This window comes from Sabethes cyaneus, chromosome 2 (assembly GCF_943734655.1).
Source record: "Sabethes cyaneus chromosome 2, idSabCyanKW18_F2, whole genome shotgun sequence".
NCBI classification, from domain to species: domain Eukaryota; kingdom Metazoa; phylum Arthropoda; class Insecta; order Diptera; family Culicidae; genus Sabethes; species Sabethes cyaneus.
The window spans coordinates 55,576,066-55,603,562 of NC_071354.1; the positions used below are offsets into that span (position 1 = coordinate 55,576,066).

Genomic DNA, 27,497 nt, shown 5'->3' on the forward strand with positions numbered 1-27,497 from the left:
TGAAGTAGTAGTATAATAGAAAAACTGATTGAAAAATCGTTTTCTTTTCATGCATAAAAATGTTTAGTAGCTATTTGCTTCTCATGAGCCGACCCTATTTTTAATGTAGAATTTAGAAAAAATTCATCTACTGCTGTACTGTCACCGCATGACAGTATTCACTTTCCTGACTGACCAAGCGTTATGCTAGCTACAGCTGTCAGTCAGAGACGAGTCGGGCACGTTCAGTTTTTCGCTTGCTAGCATCCGTGTCGGTCGGTTTAATTTATCGTTCGTGACGCCTGCGGACCGCCGCAGCTGATAGAGAAGCGAAGGGGCCAATTCTCACATTCTGTTCTATCATCCGGTCTTTTAGCTGCTCCCACCCGTTCCTCCGCCGTAGATTCCGCCAGTGCAACGTAGTAATATATCGCTGATTTGCTTCTACGGCGATAGTGTGACGTGTCGTCGGATGTCAAATATACAGGATATGAAGAAAAATTGCTTCTTTCGTCGAGTGGTTAAGCTCATGAACAGATAATTAATCTCATTCAGGTACACCCAGTAAGAGTGATTTTAAAATTGGCTTGTTTATTACTAGTCTATTTGTAGCGTGAAAGAGGGTGCCTGCGTAACATCGCACCGTGAAAGCTTCGCTCACAAATTTCACACGTCGAAGTCGAACACTAGTGATGTGAGTTGGGTATTTGTCTGGGACTGTAAAGAAGATAACAGTGCAGTGTGACTTCAATGTGGAAAAATATTCAACGAAAAGTGCTCAGCATGCTTTAATTGTGTCTCTTATCTCGTATTTCAGTAGATATCAGCAAAAGCCAATGTAATACCTGCGGTAAGACGGACACCAATCACTTAATTTTGCACTCCGTCTGTACTCTAGCGTGCTACAAACTTGCCAGTCAAAGTGTGAATTGAAAAAAAAACAAATAGAAAAGTCTGTCGAAGTAAACGCAGGTGAGAGCATCATGCCAAAATTTTACAAGGTCGAGATCAATAAAACAGAATGGGAAGTGCCAGAAAAATACCAGATGCTTACACCGGTAGGCAGTGGAGCATACGGCCAAGTGTGGTAAGTCATGTTTTACATTTCATCCTACTTACTGCGATAGAGATGTGAATAAACAAAAAAGTTTAATAACGTAACATGAACAAATGACGTCATAGTTTGCGTTGTCGACAGTAGTAGCATTCAGTCGCGTGCTTATGGGTATCCGAAAAGATTTAAATTATTCTACAGAACCGGTTCCTCCTACTTATTCAATGCTAAAACCTATCTGTCGTTACTTGTATTAGGGTTTCTTCCGATATTTGAAAGATTGTTGCCTCTGCAGTTAAAGAATTCAAATAACCCTGAAAATATGCGCTTACAATCTATCAAAACAGAACACCAACTCTTCACCGTTTAGTGGATACAAAAGCAAATCGTTTGAAACCCATTCCATTTATTGTTTCTATTGTATAAAATACCTAGAATAAAGTAACAAAGGTAAACAAGTGCTTGTTCATTTGTTCAACTTTCTGAATTTGATAAGCTTTGTCATTTTGAAGATAATATAGCGAAAGGTACATTAAACTGAAATAAACCTTTACCGGAAAACCAAAGTTTTTAAATGCACGATCGTTTACATGATTATGAATATATCTAGATTAAGTCATATATGTCCAACACGAATCGTGCTGTTTGGTATCGATTGTAGTATGTATCATATGTGTGCCAATATTTACACTTACACTGAAAGCGTTTTATGGTTTCGATTAGCTGGTATTCAACTCAAAGTACTCAATATCATTTTTAGCACATTCTCCAGGATGTAAGGAATAAACATGGCTATACACAGTTTCAGTGCTGATTGTAAATATTTCCTCCCAGCATAGATTTACGATTTGATAGAAAGTTGAACTGGTAGGCAGTTTGAAAAATATTTATTGAAATGGCTGTAAATTATTGCAATTGTACATAATTTTACAATAAACACAATAAAAGAACTTCTCAAAGTAAGAACATCGCACATAATAATTGAACTTTACATGCACACAGGCGATATAAAATGAAAGTCACATATCAGGTCGCTCATCGTACGTAATACACTGACATTGACATTGAACTTAAAGGTACAGGTACGAGAACTTTGCGACGTTCTCTATAGAATTGCACATACTGCACATACTCGCCTCTCACGTAACTTAATATCCCTTAAGTTGGGTGAACAACTTAGCGGAACGATTATGGAAATAGGCATTATATTAATTAATGGTAATTATAAATGCCTAAACGATCAATGTTGTATTTTTAACCTTGATTGTTCTTTAAGGAAAACAATGCCATTTCTGGACCAAATAAAGCGTACTGAGCTGAAAAAAATCAAGTCGTTTTCAAATGCTTGTAACTTAGCTTATATTTACTGTTTTGTTAAGAAATGAAAATACTGTGAATAAGATTCAGCAATGGAAACCTTATTCAAAATTCTTCTGAAAGTTGTCAAAAATGCTCAAAAAAACCTTGATAGCCTATTCCAGCTATGAAAAATTGCAATCTCTTAAAATGCTTCTTCCATCAAATATTTAAAAGAAATAACACTGATGAAAGGAATATAAGAAATAGACGTTTACGACCTCTACCTAGAAAACAATAATTAATAGGTAGTAAAAATAATCGAATGCAAATTAAAGGCATTCCGCTTTCCCAAAACTCAAACGGAGGATGCAGACGAAAACGATTTACGTTTTTTATTGCATGAAATTAATTATCACTGGCAATTAATGTTTTACTGCTTGTAGTAAACTTCATACATTCCTTAAAGAAGGTGCTACGCAAAAAATGACTTGTTAATTATTATTAAAGGAATCAGAGTTGAAACTTACAATCCGACGCTTTACATGTTCTGATCGTTAAAAATGTTGTTAACATTAAAATTTAATAGTTGCAATCTGCTAATGGCAATCTATAGATTGTCAACTATTCTTGTAATTCTAGTTCGCGCCTTTCTTAGACCGTTTCGTTACATATCGACGTCTATAGTTTCACAATATATATTGTAAATACTCATCATTCATAACAGGACGGTTTCCAGCATAATCTGTTCTATTCGAATTAGACAAAAAGAGTTTACGTGTTCTTAACGAGCGCAAGGATGTACTGAAGTTAAAATTATTAGGTATATTTTCGGTTTCATATAATGTTGCGCAACTATATCGTTTACAAATCCGACCATAGCAATCTCTCTCCTTTTTTGATAAGTTGTTGAAAAGCATTCGACGCGATTCACATGGTGGAAGAGGAAATAAATTCCAATCTTTTCTATATAGCTCAAATAATAAAAATAGTATTTGTACGTATTCAATTCGATTGAAATGCATATCTGGGTAAGAAAAAAAAGCAAAGCCTAGGTGCTACATTCCGTTATCGAAACTTGACCTTCTGTTTTTATACGACAGACTTCGCAGCCAGCTGTTAGAGTACAGGACAATTGCAGGGCTAGTTGCTACGATCCTATTGACTCCGAGATTCGAACATACGACGACTGGCTTATTAAGCCAGCCACTATTCCATAATGTATATTATAAGTTGATATAAGAGTGACATTTCGTGTAAAATAGATCATAACATTCGAACAGCTCACGAATAAACGTTGTTTGAGATATATAGCTACACATCTATAGTTTTATGTCATTGGCGCACATCAATACTTTGAAACGATTGAACACAAAGGGAACATTGTCAACAAACAAAATGAAAAGTAAAGGAACTAAATGAGATCCCTGTGAAACGTACTTACTAACTTCTGCCAACCGACATCCGGGATGGCTCTTACCGTATCAAAAATTCCTCTTTATTCCACTGTACTTGGTCCTGGGTTACTAGTCGCCAATTCGTTGAGTGTCTCGATACAGAGAAGTCTGCTTCAACCTGCTCGAGCCATTTAGCACGTTGGGTTATGTTTCTGGTTCTGGTGCCGGTTGGGTTCTTAAAGAGAACTGCACAGTCGTCCGGCATCCTTGCGACGTGGCCAGCCCACCGTAGTCTCCCAACTTTCGTCAGGTGTACGATGAGAATCTCTCCACGTAGTGCCTGCTGCCTGCAATTCGTGGTTCATACCACCCTCTACTTTCCATTGTACTCCGCCAAAAATAGTCCGCAACATCTTTCGTTCAAATACGGCAAGTGCACGTATGTCTTCCATAAGAAAAGCCACCGTTTCAAGCCCGTAGTGGAGTACCGGTCTGATTAGCGTTTTGTACATCGTCACCTTCGTACGGCGGCGTATGCTCCTTGATCGGAGCGTCTTGCGGAGGGAAAAGTACGGACGACTTCCAGCTTGTATGCGTCGTTGTATCTCCTTAATCATAGTATTGTCGTCGGTCACCAGAGATCCCAAATATACGAACTCATCAACCACTTCCAGTTCATCGCCGTCGATAGTCACTGTCCGTGGGAGGCAACTGTTGTTTTCTCTGGAACCTCTTCCTACCATTTTCGACGCATTGATTTGTATCCCAATCGTCCTAGCTTCTGTTTTCAATCTGGCGTATATCCCAAAGGTTTCTAGTAATGATGTCGAGGTCATCTGCGAAGGCTAGGTGTAGGCTGAAGACTTGCTGAAGACCATTCCTCTCGTTTCGATGCCCGTCTATCCCCTTGCCGACAGGACAATCCATCCCCTTGCCGCAACCCTCTGCGCGAAAGGACTCGATAGTGCCCCCGAGTCGTGCACGTAGCATTCGCCCCAGGGTAGCTTTGATCAGCTGTGTCAGTTTGTCCGGAAAACCGTACTCATGTATTATCTGCCACAGCTGTTCGCGCTCAATTGTATCGTATGCTGCCTTGAAATCCACGAGAATATGATGCGTGGGCACGTTGTACTCCCGACATCCCTAGAGGATTTGTCGGAGAGTAAACATTGGATCTGTAGTAGCACAAGCCCACCTGATACTGCCCTAAGAAGTCTCTTGCTATTGAGCATAGACGACGACATAGAGCACCTTGAGGCGGCGTTGACTAGCGTAATGCCGCGGTAATTACAGCAATATAATCTGATCGTCTTTTTTTGTAGATCGGACAAACCCCACCTTCAATTTACTCCTCCGGTAGTTTCTCATCATCCCAAATCCTTGAAATTATCCAGTGAAGTGCCGTTACTAGCGGTCGTTGGCCTTTTCTGTACAGTTCTGCCGGGAATCGGTTTTTCCGGCGGCTCTATTATTCTTCAGCTGACCGATTTCTCGCTGGATCTCTTCAAGAACCCCGTGGAATCCCGGCTGTTGCGTTTACTGCGTCGTCAGAAAGGTGTCAATTGAATCGGACATATAAAAAATATTTTATCTAAAATAAAGCAAAAAAGTTATTCCCATAGGTTTAGTTTCTTACATTTTTGCAAATTTAGAAATGTGTTTGTGAGCTTAATACACTATCTTCCAAATACATTCAAGTTGCTTTTTACACGAAGGGTACGTTCCGCATCAATCAAAATCGCGTAAATTCCGAAAATCGCGTAGAAATAGTCACGTAAAGCAAAAACCGCGTAAGAAGCGACTTCAGTGAGCGTGAATATGTTCCGATACAACCCAGCAACGCTTGGGCGATATTTGAAGCCACGGTCTATGGCCATCTATTGTTCCATGTGAAATCATACATCTCTACTTCACAACATGGACTTTATCCTGGCCAAGCAGTCTCAACCCACTGAATGGAGTTTACCTTGCTTTGTCTGCGTACTACGGAACAGGGCAATCAGATCGACGCCATTTACACTGATCTGCAAGCGGCTTTCGATCGAGTCAATCATGATACTTTGCTTGCTAAACTCGACAAATTGGGAGTGTCAACTAATTTGCTTTCATAGCTTAACTCATCTACACAATCGTAAAATCGCTGTTAAATTGGGTCCCAGTCAATCGACATGGTTCCAGAATGGCTCTGGAATTCCACAAGGTAGTATTTTAGGACCTTTGCTATTCTCGCTGTTCGTGAACGACGTCACTCGACTGCTACCTTCTGGAACAAGGCTGTCCTACGCTGATGATATAAAAAGCTTCAGCTTGCAGCTTCAGAAATGTACCGTTATAAGCTTCACTCGTAAAAAACAGCCTCTGGTGTTCAATTACTGCATCAACGGAACGTCACTACAGCGGAGTAACAACGTCACGGATCTAGGCGTTGTACTAGATAGTCAGATGACGTTCAGACCACATTATAGCTTTATTATTAACAAAGCGTCTCACCTGCTTGGTACTATATTGCGAATCGGAGGAGATTTCTCTGATCCAGGCACACTACGTACTCTCTACTACTCCTTAGTCCGTTCCATTCTTGAGACTAGCTGTGCTGTTTGGGATCCTTATTGTACTTATTGGATACTTCGCGTTGAACGAAAACAAAAACAGTTCATACGTAAGATCTGCGGCAGGCTACCCTGGAGAAACCCTGATGCTCTTCCGCCTTATGAGGAACTTTGTTTGCTAGTTGGGATTACACCTCTTGAGCAGCGTCGAAAGGATATCATCAAGACTGCTTATCCATAAGATCCTGTTGGGTGCCCTTGACTGCCCTGCTGTTCCGGCGCAGCTTCAGCTATACTGTCCCCTTCAGCCTCAAAGGAACCAACAGTTCCTACGCGTCGATTCACACCGCACTAACTGTGGACTTCAAGAACCAGTTCGTCGTATGGCTTTGGAGTACAATCGTCGCAAAAATAGCATGGACTTTTAGCCACCCTTTGGTGCAGTTTTGAAATGTTCTTTTGTATAGTTAAGTTATTTTACTGACTTTGTTCTATGTATTTTTTATTGTATATTGATATAAAAGGCGCTGGGTTTTTGTGCCACTTTGAGCAAGGGTATGTAACTTACTCAAGGTGGCTTTTCCCAGTCCGATTCCAGCAAATTCATTAAGACGTAAAGTCGGATGTCAAATAAATATTAAATAATAATAATAATCACCCTAGTCAAACCTTGTGAAAAGATCAAACAGAGAGGTAATAGTATATCTACGGCAATTTTACGACATGATAGAAAATCTAGGGGTCGATAACTTCCAAACTTTTTATTCGAATTTTATACTGTACAATTTCTTTAGAGCGTCCACGTAAAACGGACTTGACCCTTTGAATGGTATCGCTAATGTTCTGCTGGTCCTAATGGAATTCCATCCATCTTGCTGGAAAAAGGTTCTACTAGCCTGATAACTGCGCCGTATTCTTACCATGTCTTTGGCAGATGGGAAGTTTCCAACCTTTGATAGTTGTAGTTTCTGTTTCCTGTGTATAAAAGGGGGACAAAATTCACATTGACAATTATCCTCTAATTTTCGGCCCGAGCTCGGTTGCTAAGTAGCTAAGAGCTCATTGTATTGGATCATATTTTTGGAATTTGGAACATATTGTTGAGGACCAGCATGGATTTATGGCAAACCGCTCTTCTGTGACAAATCTTTTGTCGTTTACTTCCTACATAACGGATGGCTGTAATCATGCAAAGCAAACTGATGCAATTTATTTCAACCTGACAGCAGCCTTCACCTCTCGATAGTATTACCCAGAAACCGCCTTAGCCAAACTGGAAAAATTAGGCTTCTACGGTAGGCTATCAGCTGGTTACATTCGTGCCTCGTTATTCGTCAGCTACCAGTGAAAATCACTGCTAATTGTTCTAGCAAATTTGCTGCACCGTCTGGCATCCCTCAAGGTAGCCACCTCGGACCATTAATTTTCCTTATATACTTCAACGATATGCATTTCAAACTGAGAGTTCCCGTTTGTCTTTTGCCGATGGCACGAAGATCTTCAGCCAGATTAGCGCTATCGCTGATGCCCGTTTGCTTGCCGTTTGCAACAGCAATTGTATACAGTTTTGCAGATTTGTGTAGCACAAACTGTAAGAAGGCTAATCCAAGCGAGTGCGCCATTATCACTTTTTCCAAAAAAAAAAGAACTTATCACATTCGTATAACAACAAAAAGAACAAACTGTACCAAAGATTGAGGCATGTTGCTGAGTAGTAAGTTATCATTCCACCAGCATATATCTTACGTAGTCCATAAGGTCTCTAAAAATGTCGGTTTCAGCAACATCTACGGTCTAAAGTCTTTATACTGCTCATTGGTGCATTCAATCCTCGAATATTGCTGTCAACTTGTAAGTTGACAAAATCGAAGCGAAGCGAAGCGTTCCGGCTGCCCTCTTACGCAATTCGCTGGCAACTCGTGAATCTGGACACCCAAGCTGTCCGTCGCAACATTGCTTGCACTGTTTTCGTGTCCGACTTGCTTACTGCTAGAACGAAATGTCTAGCTTTACTCGCCAGTATCCGACCTCACGCCCAGCGAAGAATTTAGCGAACGAAGGATTTTTGCAAATTTCAACCAGACGAGCAATGCATCGAAAGGCTTAGCACCAGTCAATACTCGATTAAATACTAGGATTCAAATTTCGCATATATGAAGTAAAAACGTGAACAAAAAATTAATTATAAAAGTTTAAATTTAAAAAAGAGTTTAAACCATTTACGATGATATCAGCATCACGTGAATGTTAAATTAACATCGGCAACATGAGCGCCAAATCAAAAAAAAAACTTGTAATTTTTGCAAAAAAAACACTGCCTGTTGTTTACGCCCAGCCCAAAGCCTCATTGGCCAATTTTAAAACCAGATGAATCTAGTTGGTAACAGCACAAATTGTACAAAGCTTTTAGCAGCAAAACCTCAATACCTCTATCAGGTTGATTGCCTTAACTATCAATTTCATCGCTTTCTAAAGCAATGGGAAATAATTGATAAGGAACTGAAGCGAGAAATCGGGTGTCATACTCGCTGCCACTAGTGAACTCGAAAGACCTTGTCGACAAAGTGACTGGCTCGTACATATCTCGTATTACGACACTTAGTCTCATAACTTTTTATTGCAGAATACTGCATAACAATTCACGTCACAAATTACGGGCAGCTCCGCAGAATGGTTATATAAAAGTGAATAAAATATGCAGGGTATTCCAAAAATCTGCTGAAACGCATGTCGATCAAGTGGCTTTAGTCAAATGTTTAATTTATTTTTCTAAGGCAGTTTACTATCAAACCGCCAGGTGTAGATATTTTGAATGTCGTCAATCTTAATTTTCACTAACTCACTCGGTCGTGGTCACTTTCAACGAATTGAAAAATGGGTTGTTATTTTCCGTACATCTTAACAACTAACAGGTAGTAACCGATAAAATATCTTGCCTAAATTGGTCCCAGTTTTTACTTTCACATACTTGTTCTCACCCATAACTATCGAACCAAACTTGCTAATGTTTTACCATTCAGTTGCATTAGAGATGGTGTCAATAAACGTTAGTGGTAAAGTTTGCAAACTTTTTTAAACTAAAATTTGCTGAATGAAAGCTACACTGTTATGCACACACAATGCAGGTTCCACTAACTGCATCTAGCATGCATGACAGCATGATACTAGTTCGCTTAATTAAGTGTACTAGCATTGCGTGCACAATAGTGTTTCGAATTCCTCGCTTAATAGTAGGTAATGGAGATCGGAAAACCAAGTCTTTAGCATGTATGTAGTAGTAGTGATTGAAAAACCTTTCAAAGTATGCAACCAAATTGAGCTAGAGTGGTCTGATAAGTGTCACTTTGATGGATTGGTCAACCGTGGCTTTCGGCTAAGTAAATGTTTCCACAGTCAGTACTATCCATCGGTGGAGCATAGCAATTACAACAGCAAACATATTAATTAAACATGTCTACGCGCCCTATGTAACACAGCACCAGTAGCCGCGGGCTAGCCGTAAATCGCCTTTCCATTAGAACCTTAATTAACTGTGGCACGTTTTTTTTCTTATACTTTACAGCTCTGCGACCGATACCCAGCATAATGCAAAGGTGGCCATCAAGAAACTGGCGCGCCCTTTTCAGTCGGCAGTTCATGCTAAGCGAACCTATCGCGAACTTCGCATGTTGAAGCACATGAACCACGAAAACATTATTGGCCTACTGGATGTGTTCCATCCCGGAGGTAATACGCTGGATTCCTTCCAACAGGTCTACTTGGTCACTCATTTGATGGGGGCGGATCTTAACAACATCATACGAACACAACGCCTGTCCGACGATCATGTACAGTTTCTAGTTTACCAGATATTGCGTGGCCTTAAGTATATTCACAGTGCTGGTATTATACACAGGGTGAGTGAGTGAATGACTAACTAAGCTCAATCTCGGTTCGTATAAACTGTTGAATGTTTCTTTTGATATTATCGACTTTTAATCGTCACTGAATGCTTGCGTGTTTCATAACTGCCGGGTAAATTACCCTTTATTACCCATGTCTCGCCGCTCTGCGCGACATTGGATGCCGTTCTACAAAAGGAATCGCCAGAAAGCGACATACGAAGCAAAAAACTAGCGAACGGATCGATAAAATCGAAGCAGTTCGTCTGACGTGGTGTGTTTTATTCCTACATTGCAGGATTTGAAGCCGTCCAACATCGCAGTGAACGAAGATTGTGAGTTAAAAATTCTAGATTTCGGACTCGCACGACCAACGGAAAACGAAATGACCGGTTACGTCGCAACCCGGTGGTACCGGGCGCCGGAGATCATGCTAAACTGGATGCACTACAACCAGACGGTGGATATTTGGTCCGTGGGATGCATAATGGCAGAGCTGTTGACCGGTCGGACGCTTTTCCCCGGAACGGATCGTATCCTTTTGCCAGACAAAGCTTTTTCCAGTTCATCCGATTCTCGACTAGTGATTCTGTCCGTTTTTTTTTCGGTTCCATTTTTTGGTGGAAGTGGTGATTTCTATGTCATTCTTTTAGTCCTATAAAGCATGGTTCTCTTTATGTTTCTATCATTATTATTTAATGGATTTTTCACTAATCTGTTTTTCATATAGTGGATAGTAGTATGTAATTTTCACTCACTCCTTGAAATTAAAATACAATTCTATTTCCAATTTGTGCTTGGTACATACAGAAGCAAAACTAATGAAAATAAAATCTGTAATACTAGCTTCTGACACAATAATGGTTGTCGTTATAGTTGTTACTAGCTCACAAACGAAAACGTAACATACAATCATTTACACATTTGCTTAATTCCAATACAGTACGTCAGTCTTGTAACTATACACACTTCCACCTTCCAGGCATTTTACAAACAGCCAAGTGTAGCGACACTAATCGCTTCATCGTAACAAATGGGTTGTAATGCACATACCTATTGCAATGGCGATTCATTTTTTTTTATTTCGCTTCATTTCATTTACTAGCTCCATATATTATAGTCGTTAATGGCGTGTCTCATCAAGTAATTTACATAATTAGTATGTTAATTGATGTCTGTTTGAACGTAGAACAACTTTTAATATAGATATAGAGCTTTACATAAAATTATATTGGAAGAAAAATATTAAATTTTCGTATTCCTAATACTACATCATTCGAACGAATTGCTATTCAATTGCTTTTTTCCCTGTAAATAGTTGTTAGATGTGACATCACTTCCGTCCATGATCCAGAGGCAATTGCTGGAGAAGTGTGAGAATTTCCGAACAATAAAAAACTAAACTGGAATTCTTAATTTCAAATTATTTTCAATACTAATGATGTAGGGACAGTAATTTATGACCATCGTTAAAGTTTTTGACATTTGAATCGTGAGGTGTTTGTTTGCCTGCATCATCGACTGAAGTAGTCTAGTAAAGATTGATTGTGGTTGACGATTGTGGTTGGTCAAATTTTTTCCGACAATATTTTTGGGCCAAATTCCCAGCCAGTATGAGAAAGCGCTCTATCTGACTGAAACTTATATCCATGATCCTTTCCGGTAATTCTTTCTACACTTGGTTTGACGACGTTCTTCAAAATGTCGATTTGGTTTTTTTTGTTGATTACGTAAAATTCAAGCATTGACGTCACTTTTGAGTGTTAATTGAAATTCAATTTACACGTTTCGCTGCAAATGTGACGTTAGCAAACAAAATGACAAGCAAGAGTTCTTATTTTCTAATCTTGTTGCGAAACACGCGGGTGAGGGTCGTTTTCCCACAAAGTAACAACAAACGAATTCATATTCATTTGACCACCATTTTGCAGCAGTACAAGACCACTGTGCCGCTGGACTACTTTCCGATTGTGACCAAGCCATATGATGTCACGTATCAAACATGATTGTTTTATTTTAACTTACTCGTGGAAAATCATTAGATGGACTTCGGTTGCTTATGCTTCGGTTCGGTATCCATATTGGGATAATTGGGTTCCGAATGTCCTGGATGAACTTTGAACAATCGCAATATGAAAAAGGCATGGTTAGGGTTATTAAATAATGTCTTTTTTCGCAGAAAACATCTGAATTGATGACTTCAATTGAATTAACATGTAACTAAACGATTTCTATCTACACTCTTCTGTCTACACACTCATGAGCGCAAGCCTCACAGCGTCTTTCTGCACAGCCCGCTCACAAGGCCAACAAACGTTCTACAATTGATGAAGGGACGCTAGGGGAAAGTAATGAAGAATTTTTGAATGAAGAAGAAAGAGTGGAAAGGTGAGGGGGGGTGGAAGGTACATGGGTTGAACCAAGCTATAATCTGAGATTATATCGGATTCGAACCCACAACACCCGCCAGGGCATGTGGCCTGGTTCGACCCATGTACCTTCCAGCATTGAACAAAAGATATGAATCACAACGACAATTTGTTGAACATAGCTACCAATTACAACCCCCCCCCCCCCCCTTCACCTTTCCACCCTTTCCCCTCCATTCAAAAATTCTTCATTACTTTCCCCGGCCATCCCTTCATCAATTGTAGAACCACCGTTTCAAAAAATATAAATATATGCCTGACCGCATTTCAAGGTCAAGACTAAAAACACGAGGTTTGGTCTATTATTTTTTCTTTTATTCATCTTACGCTGCTGCTTACACTCGCGGGTAAGAGTGTGAGCCCTCGCGAGCGATCGGTATCAAACACTCGGGTTGCATTGACGAGCAAGAGCGACGACCGTGGCTGATAGCTAAATACACAATTTTTATTCGACGCAATGCATGAACAAAAAAAGTGAAAGTCCGGAAAAGATGCTCATGCCGGCATGTTCGTTAGACCGAGAATGTGTGTGTGTGTGGGAAAATTAGACCACCCGCGCGGGTTTCGCGACCGTGAATGTCAATTCATCACAAAACGACAACGAGACAAAAACCCCTATTGAAGACTGTACTAAAAAAAGTACGACATCAAAAATGATCACCAAAAATTCATTTATAGTCGGATGTTCTTCAAATTTTCAGGAAAAACCTCAGGTACCTTCAGGAAAGGAACATTTTAACGCTCTGTTTCTTCAAAGCCAGCTTATTTTCCAACACCCTAGATATTTCCTAACCTTCATGAAACATAAACTGCTCAATCGAGCAAAATTCCTGCTTAATCGGCGGCTTCACGTCTTTTGATACAAAAACAGCATTGCGATTGATCTCTAATGTCGCCTCCGTGGGACCGCAGGAAGGACAGCCGGCTCTTTTGAAGCCACTCGTCCCGATAGATTTGATTGTACCCATCGTAAGGTACAGCCAGTTCTTCTTGTCCCACACGCCAAATCGAGAACATTTTGACGAGTTTGTCCACCTTCTTCATTCTTAGCTCTTCGGAAATGACCAACCGTAATGTAGCAGCGTAAATTTACAGAATAAACAATTGCTTTGTGAGCGCTTTGATGTAAGTTTCATCGACTCTCGGTACAACTTCCTAACGCAAGATTTCACCACCGAGTTTTGATTGTTGTTCCGGTTCGATGGGTTCCGAATCTGGAAGACGTAAAGGGCGGCACGTTTCATCCTTCCACAATTTTCTCATGTAAAATTTTCTAGAAAGATACCGATGCTATCAATGTCATTCACGAACCCTAGAAGCATGTGAGATTTCGTGGTGATGGTGCCGCTTCTCTGGACGCCTGCCTTTCGAATAGCACCTTCCAACGCAAATGTTGAATAGGAAATTCGATAGCCGAAGAAGTCACCTTGCTTCTAGCCATCCAATGTCACAAACGAGTCCGATGTCTTGCCCGCTATTCTGACGCTTGATGTTAAACTATCAAGTGTAGCACGTATCAGCCGGGGCAGTTTTGTTGGGAAACCATGGTCAAGCATAATCCGGCCACAGCTCATTTCGTTTAACTAAATCGTACACCGCCATGAAGTTTATAAACAAATGGTGAGTCTGCAAGTTGAATTCTCGGAAGTTATCGAAGATTTGTGCGCAAGATTGGTCCGTCGTGGAGCGTCCCTCTCGAAAACCGCACTGGAATTCGCCAACAAAGGTTTCCAACAAAGGCAACGACCTCAGTCTGAGATGTTTCCTGTTGGATGGCGGAGGGAATTTTGTATGCAGAATTGAGGAGAGTAATGCCTCGATAATTGCTGCAATCGAGTCGATGGCCGTTTTCGTAAATAGTACGTATGAGATCTTCCAACCAGTTCGTAGGCAGTTCCTCCTCAGTCCATACCTTTAGTAGAACCTGATGGATTGCACAACACAGCCATTCGCTCCCGACTATCAAAAGTTCGGCGCAGATCCCGTCCTTTCCAGCTGCTTTGCCGTTTTCAGCTCTCTCGCTGCTTTTATAACCTCGTCGACAGTTAGTGGATCCACTACTTGTCCATCATCCTCAATCGTTATTCTGTTTCTGTTGGCAGCTCTATCTTGTTCACCATTCAACAGTACATCGAAATGTTTTTTTCAACGTCTGGCCAACTCCAATCATTTGGTAATCAGGTTCCCCTCCTTGTCGTTGCATATAACAGGAGTTGGCACGGTCCGGTTCCTGATTCCGTTGTTTGTTCTGAAGAAGTTTCTCGTGCCTCTACTTCGCAAGAACGCGATCCCAGTCCTGGCGTTTCTTACGACAGTGAAGTCTCTTTTCGGTAGCTCTAGCATCTCGGTATCTCTCTCTGCTCTGGCGTGTTGCAGTTGCAGCCAATATGTGACTTCTGGCTCGTTTCTTCTCGTCAGTCACCCGTTGACACCTTGCGTCAAACCACTCACGAAAGTGGCTGCAGCAGTAGTACCCAATACTTCTCGTGCTGTATTACATCGTGGATATGCTACCTGACTCGTTCAAGTTTCTTCGTACATTCCTCGCTGGTCTCCGCACGTCTGTGACATTAAAAAATGTTTAAATTGTTTAAAAAATGAAAATATCAAGATATTCTTTTCTGAGTCAATTTTTATTGAAGTAGTGTTTATTGAGAACCTTTACGACATATTTGGTGGAAGCACCCCCCATTTGTGCTTTATGACGAGCTTGAGACGTTCTGCTTGGCCAGCATGTACGACCATACATAAAAGTCCAGGGGATTAAGATCCGGTAAGCTGGGAGGCCACAAAATCTCATCGAGAAAATCAGTCAAATTCTCCCGACACCACGCTTGGACGATATTCGCCGTGTGGGCCGGTGCGCCGTTCTGTTGAAAGACGCAATGATCTTTCCCGTCGAGATCACGCAGTGCCGGGGCCACAACCTTCTCCAGAACCTCGGTCGTATAGAACGCGGCGTTGATTTTCACGTTTTTCTCGATAAACACCAGTGAAAGCTTTCCACACTTGGATACGGCCCCCAAACCTTCAGCGACGCGGCGCTCTGGAACCGCGGGATGTTTATGTGGGACGGGGGGATGCTGGCCAACGTCGGCACCCACAGCCGATTATTTTGGACATTGTGCGGCTGTTGCAAGAACGACGAATTCGCTCCCTCACCACCTTGATGGCTGCTGGCGTCCTCGCTGAACGCGGCCACCCGGATCTAGCACGGTCCTTGGCCGAGCCCGTCTCCCGGTACCGACGGATGGTGTTATAGATGAAATTCCGCTTCACCCCGTGGGATTTCAACCGCCGGGCCGCTCACCTCTCGCAAACAACTTTACTACGACGTTGCGGTACGCCTTCATCGCGCGTGGTAAACAAATAATAAATGACATCAAGTCGACACCTTGTGCGCAGGGATGCCACATATAATTCTGTGTTTTTTGTTGAAAAAATCTGACAATCTGTACAGCGAGGAAAAATATCTGTGCAAAAATCTGTTCAATGCAAAACAATGAGAGTGAAAGAGATAGATAGTCATTTTGCTGACTATTTCCGTCTCTTTCGCTCTCATGTATAAGCTCAAAAATCTGTTTAATCTGTGTAATTTGGCGAAAATCTGTATTCTATGCATACAGATTCTGTACAGGCGATTTCTTTCTAATATCTGTTAAACACAGAATAATCTGTGCATGTGGCAACCCTGTCACGAATGGCCGAAATCCAAATGGCCGAATTTCAACAACAATCACAGAAGGCCGAATCGCGAAAGGCCGAATCACGAATGGCCGAGTTACGAAAGGCCGATTTTTTTCGGAATGCCTAAATAACTATTCATTAAAAAATTTGAATTGGCAGTTAACAAATCAAACAAATCAATTTAATCAAACAAAAAACACAATAAGCAACACAACTATTTATAGTATAGTATAGACGATTGAAAGTTCTTTCTTCCCCTAAGCGCAAGAAATTTAAAATTATATTTAAAATAAGTATTTATTCACGCCTCAACCTATTAATTACTGGTAATTTATAGGTTTTCTTCGCTTTGCTGCTTCTTTTTATTTTTCTTCTTTCTTTTGCAGATGGGACTTGGTCGGCTAATGCCATTCGCGCAGCGCAACTCTCTAGTGTGCTGGCAGCCGCATGTTTCCCTTGTTTACGGTACAAGGTGGCAAGTTTCCTCAAAGTCTCCTGAACCGTGGATGAGTTTACCATGTCGATGCGGTGCCAGCTTCCATAAAGACTGTATGGCGTATTGTCACGACCCAAACCCTTGTCGACCTCGCGTTGCTCTGCCATCTGCCATATTGTCTTGTTGTCTACAGTGATAGGACCGAATTTCAGCTCATGTACCCTCGTCAACACGGTTTTGTACAGTACCTCTGCATCGTTGAACTTGCCTTGGGTTACGTAACATATAGCCAAATTGTTCCTAGTAGCGTCCGTATTTGGGTCATCTGGTCCTAAAACTGTTTCGTATATCTGTAACGCTCGTTCGTAGTAAAAACCTGCCTTTCCGAATTTCTGCTGATTTTGGCACAGGAATGCCAGCACGTGAAGGTTTTTCGCTACGTCCGGATGACTTTCACCCACCAAACGAACTTGCATATCCAAGGCTTTCGAACAGAATATCTCTGCTTGCTGCGAATTGCCACAGTTATCGTACAGTGTAGTAAGGTTGTGTAAGGTTGAGACGACATCAGGATGAACTCCAAGAGTTTTCTCTCTGATAGCTAGCACGTCGTGTAATAGACGTCTAGCCTCCTTGTAGTTGCACTGATCGCGGTAGATTTGCGCTAAGGTGCTCAATAAGGCCCCAACATCAGGATGATCATGTCCAAAAGTTGTCTCCAGTTCATCCACAGCGTCCGTGCATAGAAGCATGGCCATTTCGTGGCGATCTTGAGACACATATTTGAGCACCTGTTGTTGGATTTTATCCGGTGAAATAACGGAAATTGTTGGTTCTTTCACAAATTGTTTTTCATGTTGCAGCTGCAAAATGGTCGACTCCGCTGCAAAAAGCTGTTGTTGAATGCCTTGTAATGCATTGCGTAACAGTACATTCTCTTCGGTGAGCTGTTGATTGTGGCATTGTAACTGGCGTTTCTTTGTTTCAAAGTTCTGAAATTGCGCCAGAAACCTCATCATTAGCTCGCCATTTTCCGATTTTCGCTCCATGTTGTTATTCATGATGTCGATTTTTCCAGAAAGTATAAATGTACTCGTACTTGCTGTTCAAACAATAGTTACTAATAAACTGATGTCGATTTGTCGGCGCGTTAGAATTTATACTGTAAAGAAAGGGTAGGTAGTTTTAATAAACAATGTTTACCTAGCAAGTTATTTGCTACCTCAGGTACTCAGTATAGGTCGATCAATGCTAGGTAAGCTGAATCAGAGCTAGGTAAGGCAAATAAAATGGCCAGTCAAATTCTAATCTGGAGTGGACTTTACCTGTTTCGTTTAACGTGGAGTCTACTCGTGCTGGCAGTATTCGATTGGAAATTATTCGAATATTTTTATAGTTATTCGATTAGTTGAATTAATCGAACGATTAACGGATATCACTAGGAGTACCTTATAGTGCACATGTTATCAAAACATGTTAGAAAAACATGTACTTAGACGAACGCCTGCGACTAAAACATCACTTATGGAAAGGTGTGTCCAACTTATAATGCAAATTGAAAATGAAAATTAACGCTACGGGTTAATTAACAGGTAAGACCGTCTGTGCACAGCCTTCGCTTCTGGTGCTCCAGAGTTGCATACGAAATTTGTTTTGAATTGACAATACGCAAAATATGTTCAGAATAGATTTCTTGACATTTTGATATTAATATCACAACATTCTGATTATGCATTCAAAAGTTATCATCTTCCAAAAACAAAAATTTCAAAAATAATTAATGCGCGAATATTCTGTTTTTAACTTTTGGAGAAAAAGGATATCTAGAACAAAATGATTGACCTTAAAATTTTTCTATGAGTAAATTTCATGCTTTATTTCAATTTTGTAATGTATTTGAATTGAAAAAATATCTGGGTAGAGCGTTAGACATGAAAAACGAAAAAGAGAAATTGGACTTTTTGTATCCTAGCGGCATCCAGATAATTATTTTTGCATGAAAATCAGAATTTAAGGTTCTTTTGAGTGCACTTTTATTATAAAATAGTCATTAGCTTGATCGCATAGTTTTTACGATGTAGCCGTTAGAGGGTTAAGGAGGAATGGGAATAATGGTCTCAAAGACATCAAACTGCACCACTTCAAATCATTTACCCTACTATTTTTGAAACCTATACCAATTCGATATCTGTGCGTGCTGGAAGCACGCCCTAGTGCAAAACCACCCCTTTTCTTCAACCGATGTTATCGTTTGAACATCTGGCAAAGCAAAGCCTTGGGCTTAAACGTCTTTCTAAGACTTGGCCTTTCTTTATCGAAAGACTTCACGACTGACTTGTTAAACCAGCACCGTACATCGAGATCGAAGCTAACTGGGCGGTTGTTTGAACATCTAACTTAGTCCAATTTGATGTCCTGAAAGTAAACAATTTTGTTTTGTTAAAGTATGAAACCACCCTTTTCTTTTCCTCCCTGAAGCTAGTGATATGCTACATGCGTATTTCGGCACTCTCTGAATCCCTTCGTACGGAGGGTAACGGCAAGGGAATGGACTGTCCTGTATGTTATTCAATATCGTTATTGAACTGGAGAAACTTTGAGATGGCGAAGGCAATCTTCGCGAGTGTCCAGACTAAAAGCGGGTTACAAATCAGTGCGTCGAAAACCAAATATATGGTAGAAAGGGGCTCCAGAGAAAACAATGTTCTCCTCTCACTGAATGTGGTTGATGAGTTCGTATATTTGGGATCTCTAGTTTTCCTTCCGTAAGTCGCTTCGATCAAGGGCATACATCGCCGCACAAAACTGAAGATGTACAAAACGCTAATCAGACCGGTAGTTCTCTACGGAACATGTACGGAACTGTAACTTTGACAGAAGACATACGTACCATTCGCCGTATTGGAACGAAAGGTGTAGCGGATGTTTTTGTAGAAGTATAAACGGAGAGTGTCATAGGCGTATGAACCACGAGCTAAAGGGAAGCCACATATAATAGAGGTTTTCCGTCAAAAAAATTTTTTTTCATTAAATGTTCGGTTTTGACTCTTAGAAATGATACCAATATAAAACTTGCTTTAATAAAGCCGCTAACTGCTGTAAAAATGAAAAAATAAAATACGTCTATTTCAACCCGTCACTTCTCGGATGTATTACACGCCTTTTTGTACCAGTGTCCTCTATTTTCACCACTTCGAAACTATCTGTGTCACTCTTTACTCTTGTGGCAAGAAACAAACGAAACGAAAAAGAAGGTAATCATTAGCTTTTCATTCGTTTTGTCCTTTTCACTCAACCGCTGATATACATATGTCAAAATCTGCTGTGCAGTGTTGCCAGAAAATCTGAAAATTTTGATAAACAGTGCAGCCGAAACGAAATTTTTAAAACTCAACATTCGTGATTTGGTGAAAAGAAATTCAACATTCTTGCAATTTGCATTGTTTAAAAAATCGTAGTAAATTCTAGAGTCAACGAAAAAAATGTATTTTTGCAGCATTGTCACTCGTATTGGGAGTACTTTCGAGAAAAATAAGAAAACAAGGGTTATGATCTGACGGAAAACCTCTATTCTGCGTTTTTTGTTGGAAAAATCTGGCCATCTGTACAGTAAGGAAAAATATCTGTCTAATGCAAAACAATAAGAGTGAAAGAGACGGCAATAGTCATTTTGTTTTTTCCGTCTCATTCGCTCTCATTGTAAATCTTAAAAATCTATTTAACCTCTGTAATTGGCAAAAATCTGTATTCTGTGAATACAGATTCTGAACAGGCAATTTCTTTCAAATATCTGTTAAACACAGAATAATCTATGCATGTGGCAACCCTGCTTGTGCGTCGGTTAGCCTATATATATAAGGCTAAAGCTGACACCAATACCAATACACAGAATGCACATGATGCGCACTTACGCAACGATAAAAAGTTGTATTCGAACTTATTGAACATCCTGTTGATCAAATAACTGGTGGCAGTGGTGTTGGGCTTAGGAAGTTCCTATTTCTAACAAAGGGGAAAACGATGTAATTTATAATAGTGATCCTGGTTCATAGATCACCAACTGCGATGTCCAGTTCAATTGGAGTGCGTATATGAATATGGCAGGAGGTCTGTGAGTTGACCAGATGTTCTTCGAAGCAAGTCAAACGGGTTTTCATCGAATTCTGTTCTAAGAAGTTTAGCGTCAATTTCACAAATGTTATGCCCAAACTGGACTATAGATGTACTAGAAGAGAGTGAGGTCTAGAACCTCTTCCCTAATAGCGTTAATAAAAGTAGGGTCATTTCTTACTTTGCATACATTGACATTGTTAAAAGTTGAATATTCAAGTAGGTACTCACCCCGGTTGTTTACTACATCCAAGCAGCTCCAAACTATGTGCTGGGTGTTCATATCATACCCAATCAGGAATGGTACATTGATGGACTTTGGTCTTGGTCAATTCTGTAAATAAAGAAAGACGAGAGTTAGATAAAACTTTACATTTATTATAGTCAACAGATAAAGTATAATCCTAATGGCAAATATCTATTTAAAACATATATGAACTAACCTAGCACAAATATCTTTTAAAACAACGCTTATTGTTTTCACGAGACACATTAAAATCAAACACTTCATAGCAGCTATTAAAAAATTGGCACATACTAAGCACTGGTTCGTGTAACCCAGAGTTAGTTCTTGAATGTCGATTGACGAGAAAGGCGTGCAAACGCAGATTACGTCTTCTACTGTTGATATCTAGGCGACTAAGCAATTCAGGACAATCGATATTTCGTTGAAGGAGATCGTCGACGAAGCACTCCTTAGCCACATTGCGCCTTCCTTCCCGCGGTTCTAAATTAATCAGCTTGCAACGGCTTTCGTAATTCGGCAGATTACGTGAGTCACGCCAGCGTAGGTGTCGCAGAGTAAACCTAATAAATTTCCGCTCAACTGCTTCAATCCGATGGATTGCATTTTGGTAAAAAGGTGACCAAACAATGGCGGAGTATTCCAGCATAGGACGAACCAGCGAGCAATATAGAGATTTTAAGCAATATACATCCTTGAAGCTTTTCGCAAAGCGGAACAGAAATCCTAGGAAGGCCTGGATAAAACGAAAGGTGGTTCTTGAAAGTTAGTTTCGAGTCAAGCAAGACTCCCAAGTCTTTAACAGTTGTTTCGCGCTTTAGGGGCGCCTCACGAAGAGCGTAATCGTGCAGATACATGTTACGTTTGCGACCGAAGGAGATGACCGAGCACTTGGACACATTTAGTGACATCTTGTTAATTCGGCACCATTCGTCAAAGATCAATGTGAGATGGGCGTCATTAGGGTTCTTTACTGTACAGTACATTTTCAAATCGTCAGCATAAGATAATCTCGAACATTTGAGGATCATATCCACGCCATTCATGTACTGCAGAAACAAGAACGGTCCCAAATGACTGCCTTGGGGAACGGCGGAAGTTGCTACGAAGGGTGACGATACGTATTCGCTGATTTTGACTGAGCGAAGCCAAGTCAGCAGATTGTCGTGAATGCCCAATTCGTGATATTTATTGATGGCTATCTCATGGTTTATACGGTCGAAAGCTGCAGAAAGGTCCGTATATATGGCGTCAACTTGATTCCATTCTTGCATTGCACGGATGATGAGCGATGTAAAGGCGATTAAATGGTTGTCGTTGAGCGCTTTGGCATAAACCCATGCTGGTCAAGAGAGATGCAGTGTGAGCAATCTTGCACCAACTTTTCCAGAACGATTAGCTCAAATAGCTTAGAGACAGCACTTAAGGCAGCAATACCACGGTAATTAGCAAAGGTTCTTTTGCATCCCTTTTTGTGCACAGAGAAAACAAATGAGTCCTTCCAGTACTCGGGGAAACGCCCATCGTCAATGATATGTCGAAAACTTCAGCTAAGGATCATGCAAGAGTATTTAGACAGCCAGCGTTTCAAGACTATGGAAGAATGGAAATGTTTCCCAGCAGAGATCACCACATCGCTAGTTACGTTGAACGGGAAACTGGAAACGGTTAAGCGAGTAACGTTGCTTGTGGCTGCCACAATGTCATGAGCAAGGGCGATCTTATCAGAAAAAACGCTACTGAATTGCGTGCGAAACAAGTCGGCAATATCTGCGACTGAATCCGCTACTTTAACGCCCTCAGTCATATTGGAAGGTAGTCCAGATTCTTTCCGTTGTTCGTTTACAAAGGTCCAAAACTTCTTGGGATTTGCTCTAAGACAGCTCTGCAGATGCGAACTATGGGCAATAAACAAACTGTTTTTAAGGCGCTGACTTGGAAAACTTGGTTTTAGGTTTATCGAACCTTTGGAAGAGTTTCTTGAAATTGAAAGCTCTATCGTCTGGTGAAATTTAAATTTTGATTAGTTATAGAGCAAAGTTATAGAGCATATTATTACAAGAAATTTTGCTAAAGACAGTAACCTATCTCTGCAGCGAAGATAGAAAAATCTTATTTATTGTATATGAATTTGTAAAATCAGTTTTTCTATTTTTGCTCTTTTTGTAATTGTTGTATGACTTTTTCATGTACTACAAAATTGTACAAATAGTAAAAATATACAACTTTGCTGAAAATAGTATACCTGTATGTTTGCTTGTTTGGGAACTGTGGAACTTTGATTATAAAGAATACCCTAATTTTGACTCCGAATTACTCGACTACCAGCAGACGGATACATTTTAAACATTTTACATTTGCTGACAGTTTTGCTGCTTACATTTTCCTAACAATTTAAATTATTAATGCATTGAATAATTATGATATTTTGCTCACAAGAAGTTTGTTGAAGAATATACGTTAGTTAAACACCGATTTGTAACTTTATAACGATATGGCGTTGAAAAACCTACACGTGTTGTATAAAATACAACAGCGTGACTAACCGAAGGTTAATAAAAATTGATGAAAATTATTCAAGAAAACTCTATTGATGTGATTCAAATAGAATGGCATTACAGGAAACTATGCATAGTTCAAAAACCTATAAACTAGACCTTTACTAGACAATGTATATGTTAAAGGATAAGATTTCCTCTTACAACTTACTTTTATTTGCACTTGCTCAGATTAATAACAACTTACTTATCCTTACTCAGCAATTTCATGAAAAAAGGATCTATCAAAATTTAAAAGTGTTCCTATTTTGTTCAAATTTTGTAAACTTATTCAATTTTCAATAATTTTATGTAAACCAACGCACTATGCAACGATAACCAATAGATGAATTATGTTCCGAAGACGTGTCGATTTCTACCTGAAATAGCAAGTAAGACCGTATAACAAAGGTTCCGTTCACCACTAGGTGGATTAAATCGGGTTTTTTCTCAAAACATTGGTTCTAAATGAACTAGCAATCATCTTCATTCAAGCATTCCATTTTTGTGTATATTCACGGTCAGTACCAACTAAACCGAAAAATCACCATCTGCTTCGCCATTAACCAGTCTAATGTGTAAACAAAAACTAATCGCCAATCCCGCCTGAGTTGGTTACGCCAAAACCCGGGCCAAATCTACCGTTTCAAATTGCATACATACATATTGCCTTCACCCAAGTATTGCACTCTTCGTACAACGACACGTGATTTTCTTACAATTCATCAACTTGAATCCTTTCGCCGGATAACTACTCGTACTCCATACAGACATTCATCAATTAAACCTTATAATGGAGATATTGGGGACACCGAACGAAGAGTTCATGGCGAAAATATCATCGGAAAGTGTGAGTAATGTATATTATATTCTTTCTCTCAGTTCACCTGTATTAATAGACCGCCCATTTAACAAGCACTGCACAGCGGTTTTCCGCGCTCCTCGCCGCTATTCTTTGACTGAATTTAAATTTAATCAAGCCACTAACAAGCAATGGTGCACATTTTTCTTCGGATTTGAAACTAACTAATATAGATGTAGCAATACACATTTCTGCTATAATTGTTTACCTCGACTGTTTGCTCTAAACGTGTTCTTCTATATATCTGCTCTCGGATATCTGCACGCTTCTCAATAAGGCTGCATTCATGTACATTCAGCGTTCTTTTCTCTGTGGGTATTTGGATGTTTTTTCCGAAGCATTGCTGCGTTACAAAACTCGGTGTGTGTTTTTTTTACTTCTAGTCAGGCCAACCTACTACTGTGAGTGCGTCATAATTAAGACATTATTGTAATTTTTTGCCAACACCTTAAAATGCCTGAATATATTGCATTTATTATAGTTCACTCGTTCAGTTTTTTTGAAAACTGAACTATTTGAAAAATGTCGTTAGAATCCGTATAGCAAGTACATTTTATTTGGATGTTACCTGAAATCTTATGATTTTCAACTTATTACGAATTTTACATAAAAAAAAACTGAAATTACATTCAGAATAAAAGAAGATAAAAACTATCAGTAAAAGTTGTACACTTGCTTTACTCTTGAATGTAGCTTCTTGGGCTATGCTTAAAAAAAAGTAATAAATATTTGTCGTAATGCTGGTAATCAATAACTAAATTCAAAAAGTTCGACAAACGCAAAAAAAAGTTCCCACAAGGTTTGCCGAAACCCGGGATTGAACCGGGGACATTTAGATCTTCAGTCTAACGCTCTCCCAACTGAGCTATTTCGGCCGATGGTTACCATCCTTATATGTGCATACAGTTGAAGTTGCCTGACTGTGCAACATAAATGTATCACGCAACATGTTTTTAGCGGAGAAACATATCTCCACCACCCACAGGGAATACGAGCAATGCTGCATGACATAATGTTTGTTTTCTACTTCCATACTATTACCTACCACTGCTATGAATGTTAGCTACTTATTTTGAGTTATACCAACATGAAAATATAACAGTTACCTTAACTCAAACGATATAAAAAAACTGCTGAACCCTATCCATCACGCAACTTTCCCCATTGTAATCATTAATAAACCGGTCGTATTTAGATATTGATCACCTCACACGCATCATGTTCTTTTGCGGCACACCTGACGAGGAGTTAATGCAAAAGATTACTACCGATGAGGTATGTGTAAGCTTTTGCAGTGCTATAATCTGACAGTGAATAACTATAGCTGTGAATCTGAAAATGGATGCATTTTCAAATGCGTTTGAAAATAACTTTCAATCTATGTATGTATATTCCAGGCCAGACACTACATTCGGTCACTACCGAGGACAGAGAAGCGTAACTTCAGTGATGTGTTTAGAGGGGCGAATCCTTTAGCAATAGACTTGCTGGAAAAAATGCTGGAGCTGGATGCGGACAAGCGAGTAACCGCGGAGCAAGCCTTAGCTCATCCGTAATAAGAAAAGATTTTATTAAACAGGGACATTTATTTACATGTTTCAAACTTTTCAGCTATTTGGAGAAATACGCTGATCCTACCGATGAGCCCACGTCTACCCTGTACGATCAGAGCTTCGAGGATATGGACCTACCGGTGGAAAAATGGAAGGGTAATCCTAAAATTCTACGTAAATCAGCACACCCGAGCCTGCCTCTAACGTTAGTTTCTATTTCAGAACTCGTTTTCCAGGAAGTGGTCAATTTCGTACCTCAACAGCACGCGCACATCGGAACTGATACACAATAGTTTTGTGGCCGTAACAACAACTTTACAAAGTAGATACGTAGCCATCTTTGAAATAGTGTGTAAGCCTCTCCATCAATACTAAACCTACAGCATAAAAAGGCAAACTCCAATCCTTCAAGATAAAGAGTATTCAGTGAAACGTAACCTTAAGTGTATACAAAGTATGAAATGTTTTGTGCATAAAAAATGCGGTGAAATTTCGGAAAAAGCCTACTCGCATGGAAAATATCTTTTAAATTTTGTTATAATATAAGATGGAAATAACACTTTCAAATCTGTAATCGTCGCATGGCGACTTTTCTATGCTGAAAAAGCCGAAGGGAGAATTTTGTTTCAATCTGGTTGTTTAGTGTAATGTCACTTTGAAATATATAATATATAACAATCGAAAAGTTTATACATTCATCCAAAAATCCTTTCATCGTACGCGTAATTACGTGATAACAAAGGCAGCAATCTGAATTTTTCGATAAGAAAAAACAGGTAGTATGAAGGAACGTTATAAATGTCATAAATGTTCTTTTGATTCGTCTGAAGCGAAAGTACACTTCTATAGTACATACGTCTAATCTTATGGTGGCGTGGTAATCGTTTGTTCTCCGCCTTATTTAGTAGAAAAGTCAACTCCAATTTCTAAAGGTTATCAACTAGGATAAATTAACTTTGGAAATAATACACTTCAGGATAGATGCTTTCAAAAAAATAATCATTGATAATCGATCCAGTTCTGAATCCAGCATATATACGTTTTGAAGCCTCTAGTTCTTCGGCTTCCATTCCCTTAATCGACCATAACACCGGCGGCGCAGGCACTTTCGCTGCTGAATACAACCTTTTCTCATAACTCACCCGGCATTCTAGCTACGTGGTCAACCCACTGCAACCTGACGTATTTTATTCATCTGACTCTTTCAGAAGTTTCAGAACTCGATTCTCACAATCACCTCACCCAAATTTTTGCGATTCTGAAAGTCACAGGTTCATGAGTTTGACGATCTTTATGTATAGTACTTTAGTCCAACAACTACATAGTGTTGTCAAATACGTTGTTCGTCTAAACTTTCACTAAAGTCGCTTTTCACGCGATTTGTGTTTTACGCGATTGATTTCATGCGAGTTTTGGAATTTATGTCGTTTTTTACACAAATTTTGGAATTTAGGCGAATGTGGTTTATGATTTTATGCGCACC

General features: G+C 39.8%; 1 protein-coding gene and 1 non-coding gene across 4 annotated transcripts; one reads left to right on the plus strand and one right to left on the minus strand.

Annotated features, from left to right (window-relative positions):
- The first annotated feature begins 243 nt into the window (after positions 1-243).
- Positions 244-26,687, plus strand: LOC128738282 (mitogen-activated protein kinase p38b-like). Of its 3 annotated transcripts, XM_053833298.1 has the most exons (8): positions 244-534; positions 797-1,066; positions 9,838-10,171; positions 10,455-10,689; positions 24,370-24,449; positions 25,859-26,013; positions 26,073-26,170; positions 26,237-26,687. In XM_053833298.1, exons 2-8 carry the CDS (start codon positions 963-965, stop codon positions 26,305-26,307), a joined length of 1,077 nt encoding a protein of 358 aa, XP_053689273.1. In that variant the 5' UTR covers positions 244-534; positions 797-962; the 3' UTR covers positions 26,308-26,687. The 3 variants fall into 3 exon arrangements, with proteins under 3 accessions (XP_053689273.1, XP_053689271.1, XP_053689272.1); XM_053833296.1 differs by having other exon boundaries at positions 244-1,066; XM_053833297.1 differs by lacking the exon at positions 24,370-24,449 and adding an exon at positions 25,657-25,736 and having other exon boundaries at positions 244-1,066.
- Positions 25,264-25,336, minus strand: Trnaf-gaa (transfer RNA phenylalanine (anticodon GAA)). Its single transcript has one exon. It is a non-coding gene; the product is annotated as a tRNA-Phe (tRNA).
- Positions 26,688-27,497: the final 810 nt, after the last annotated feature.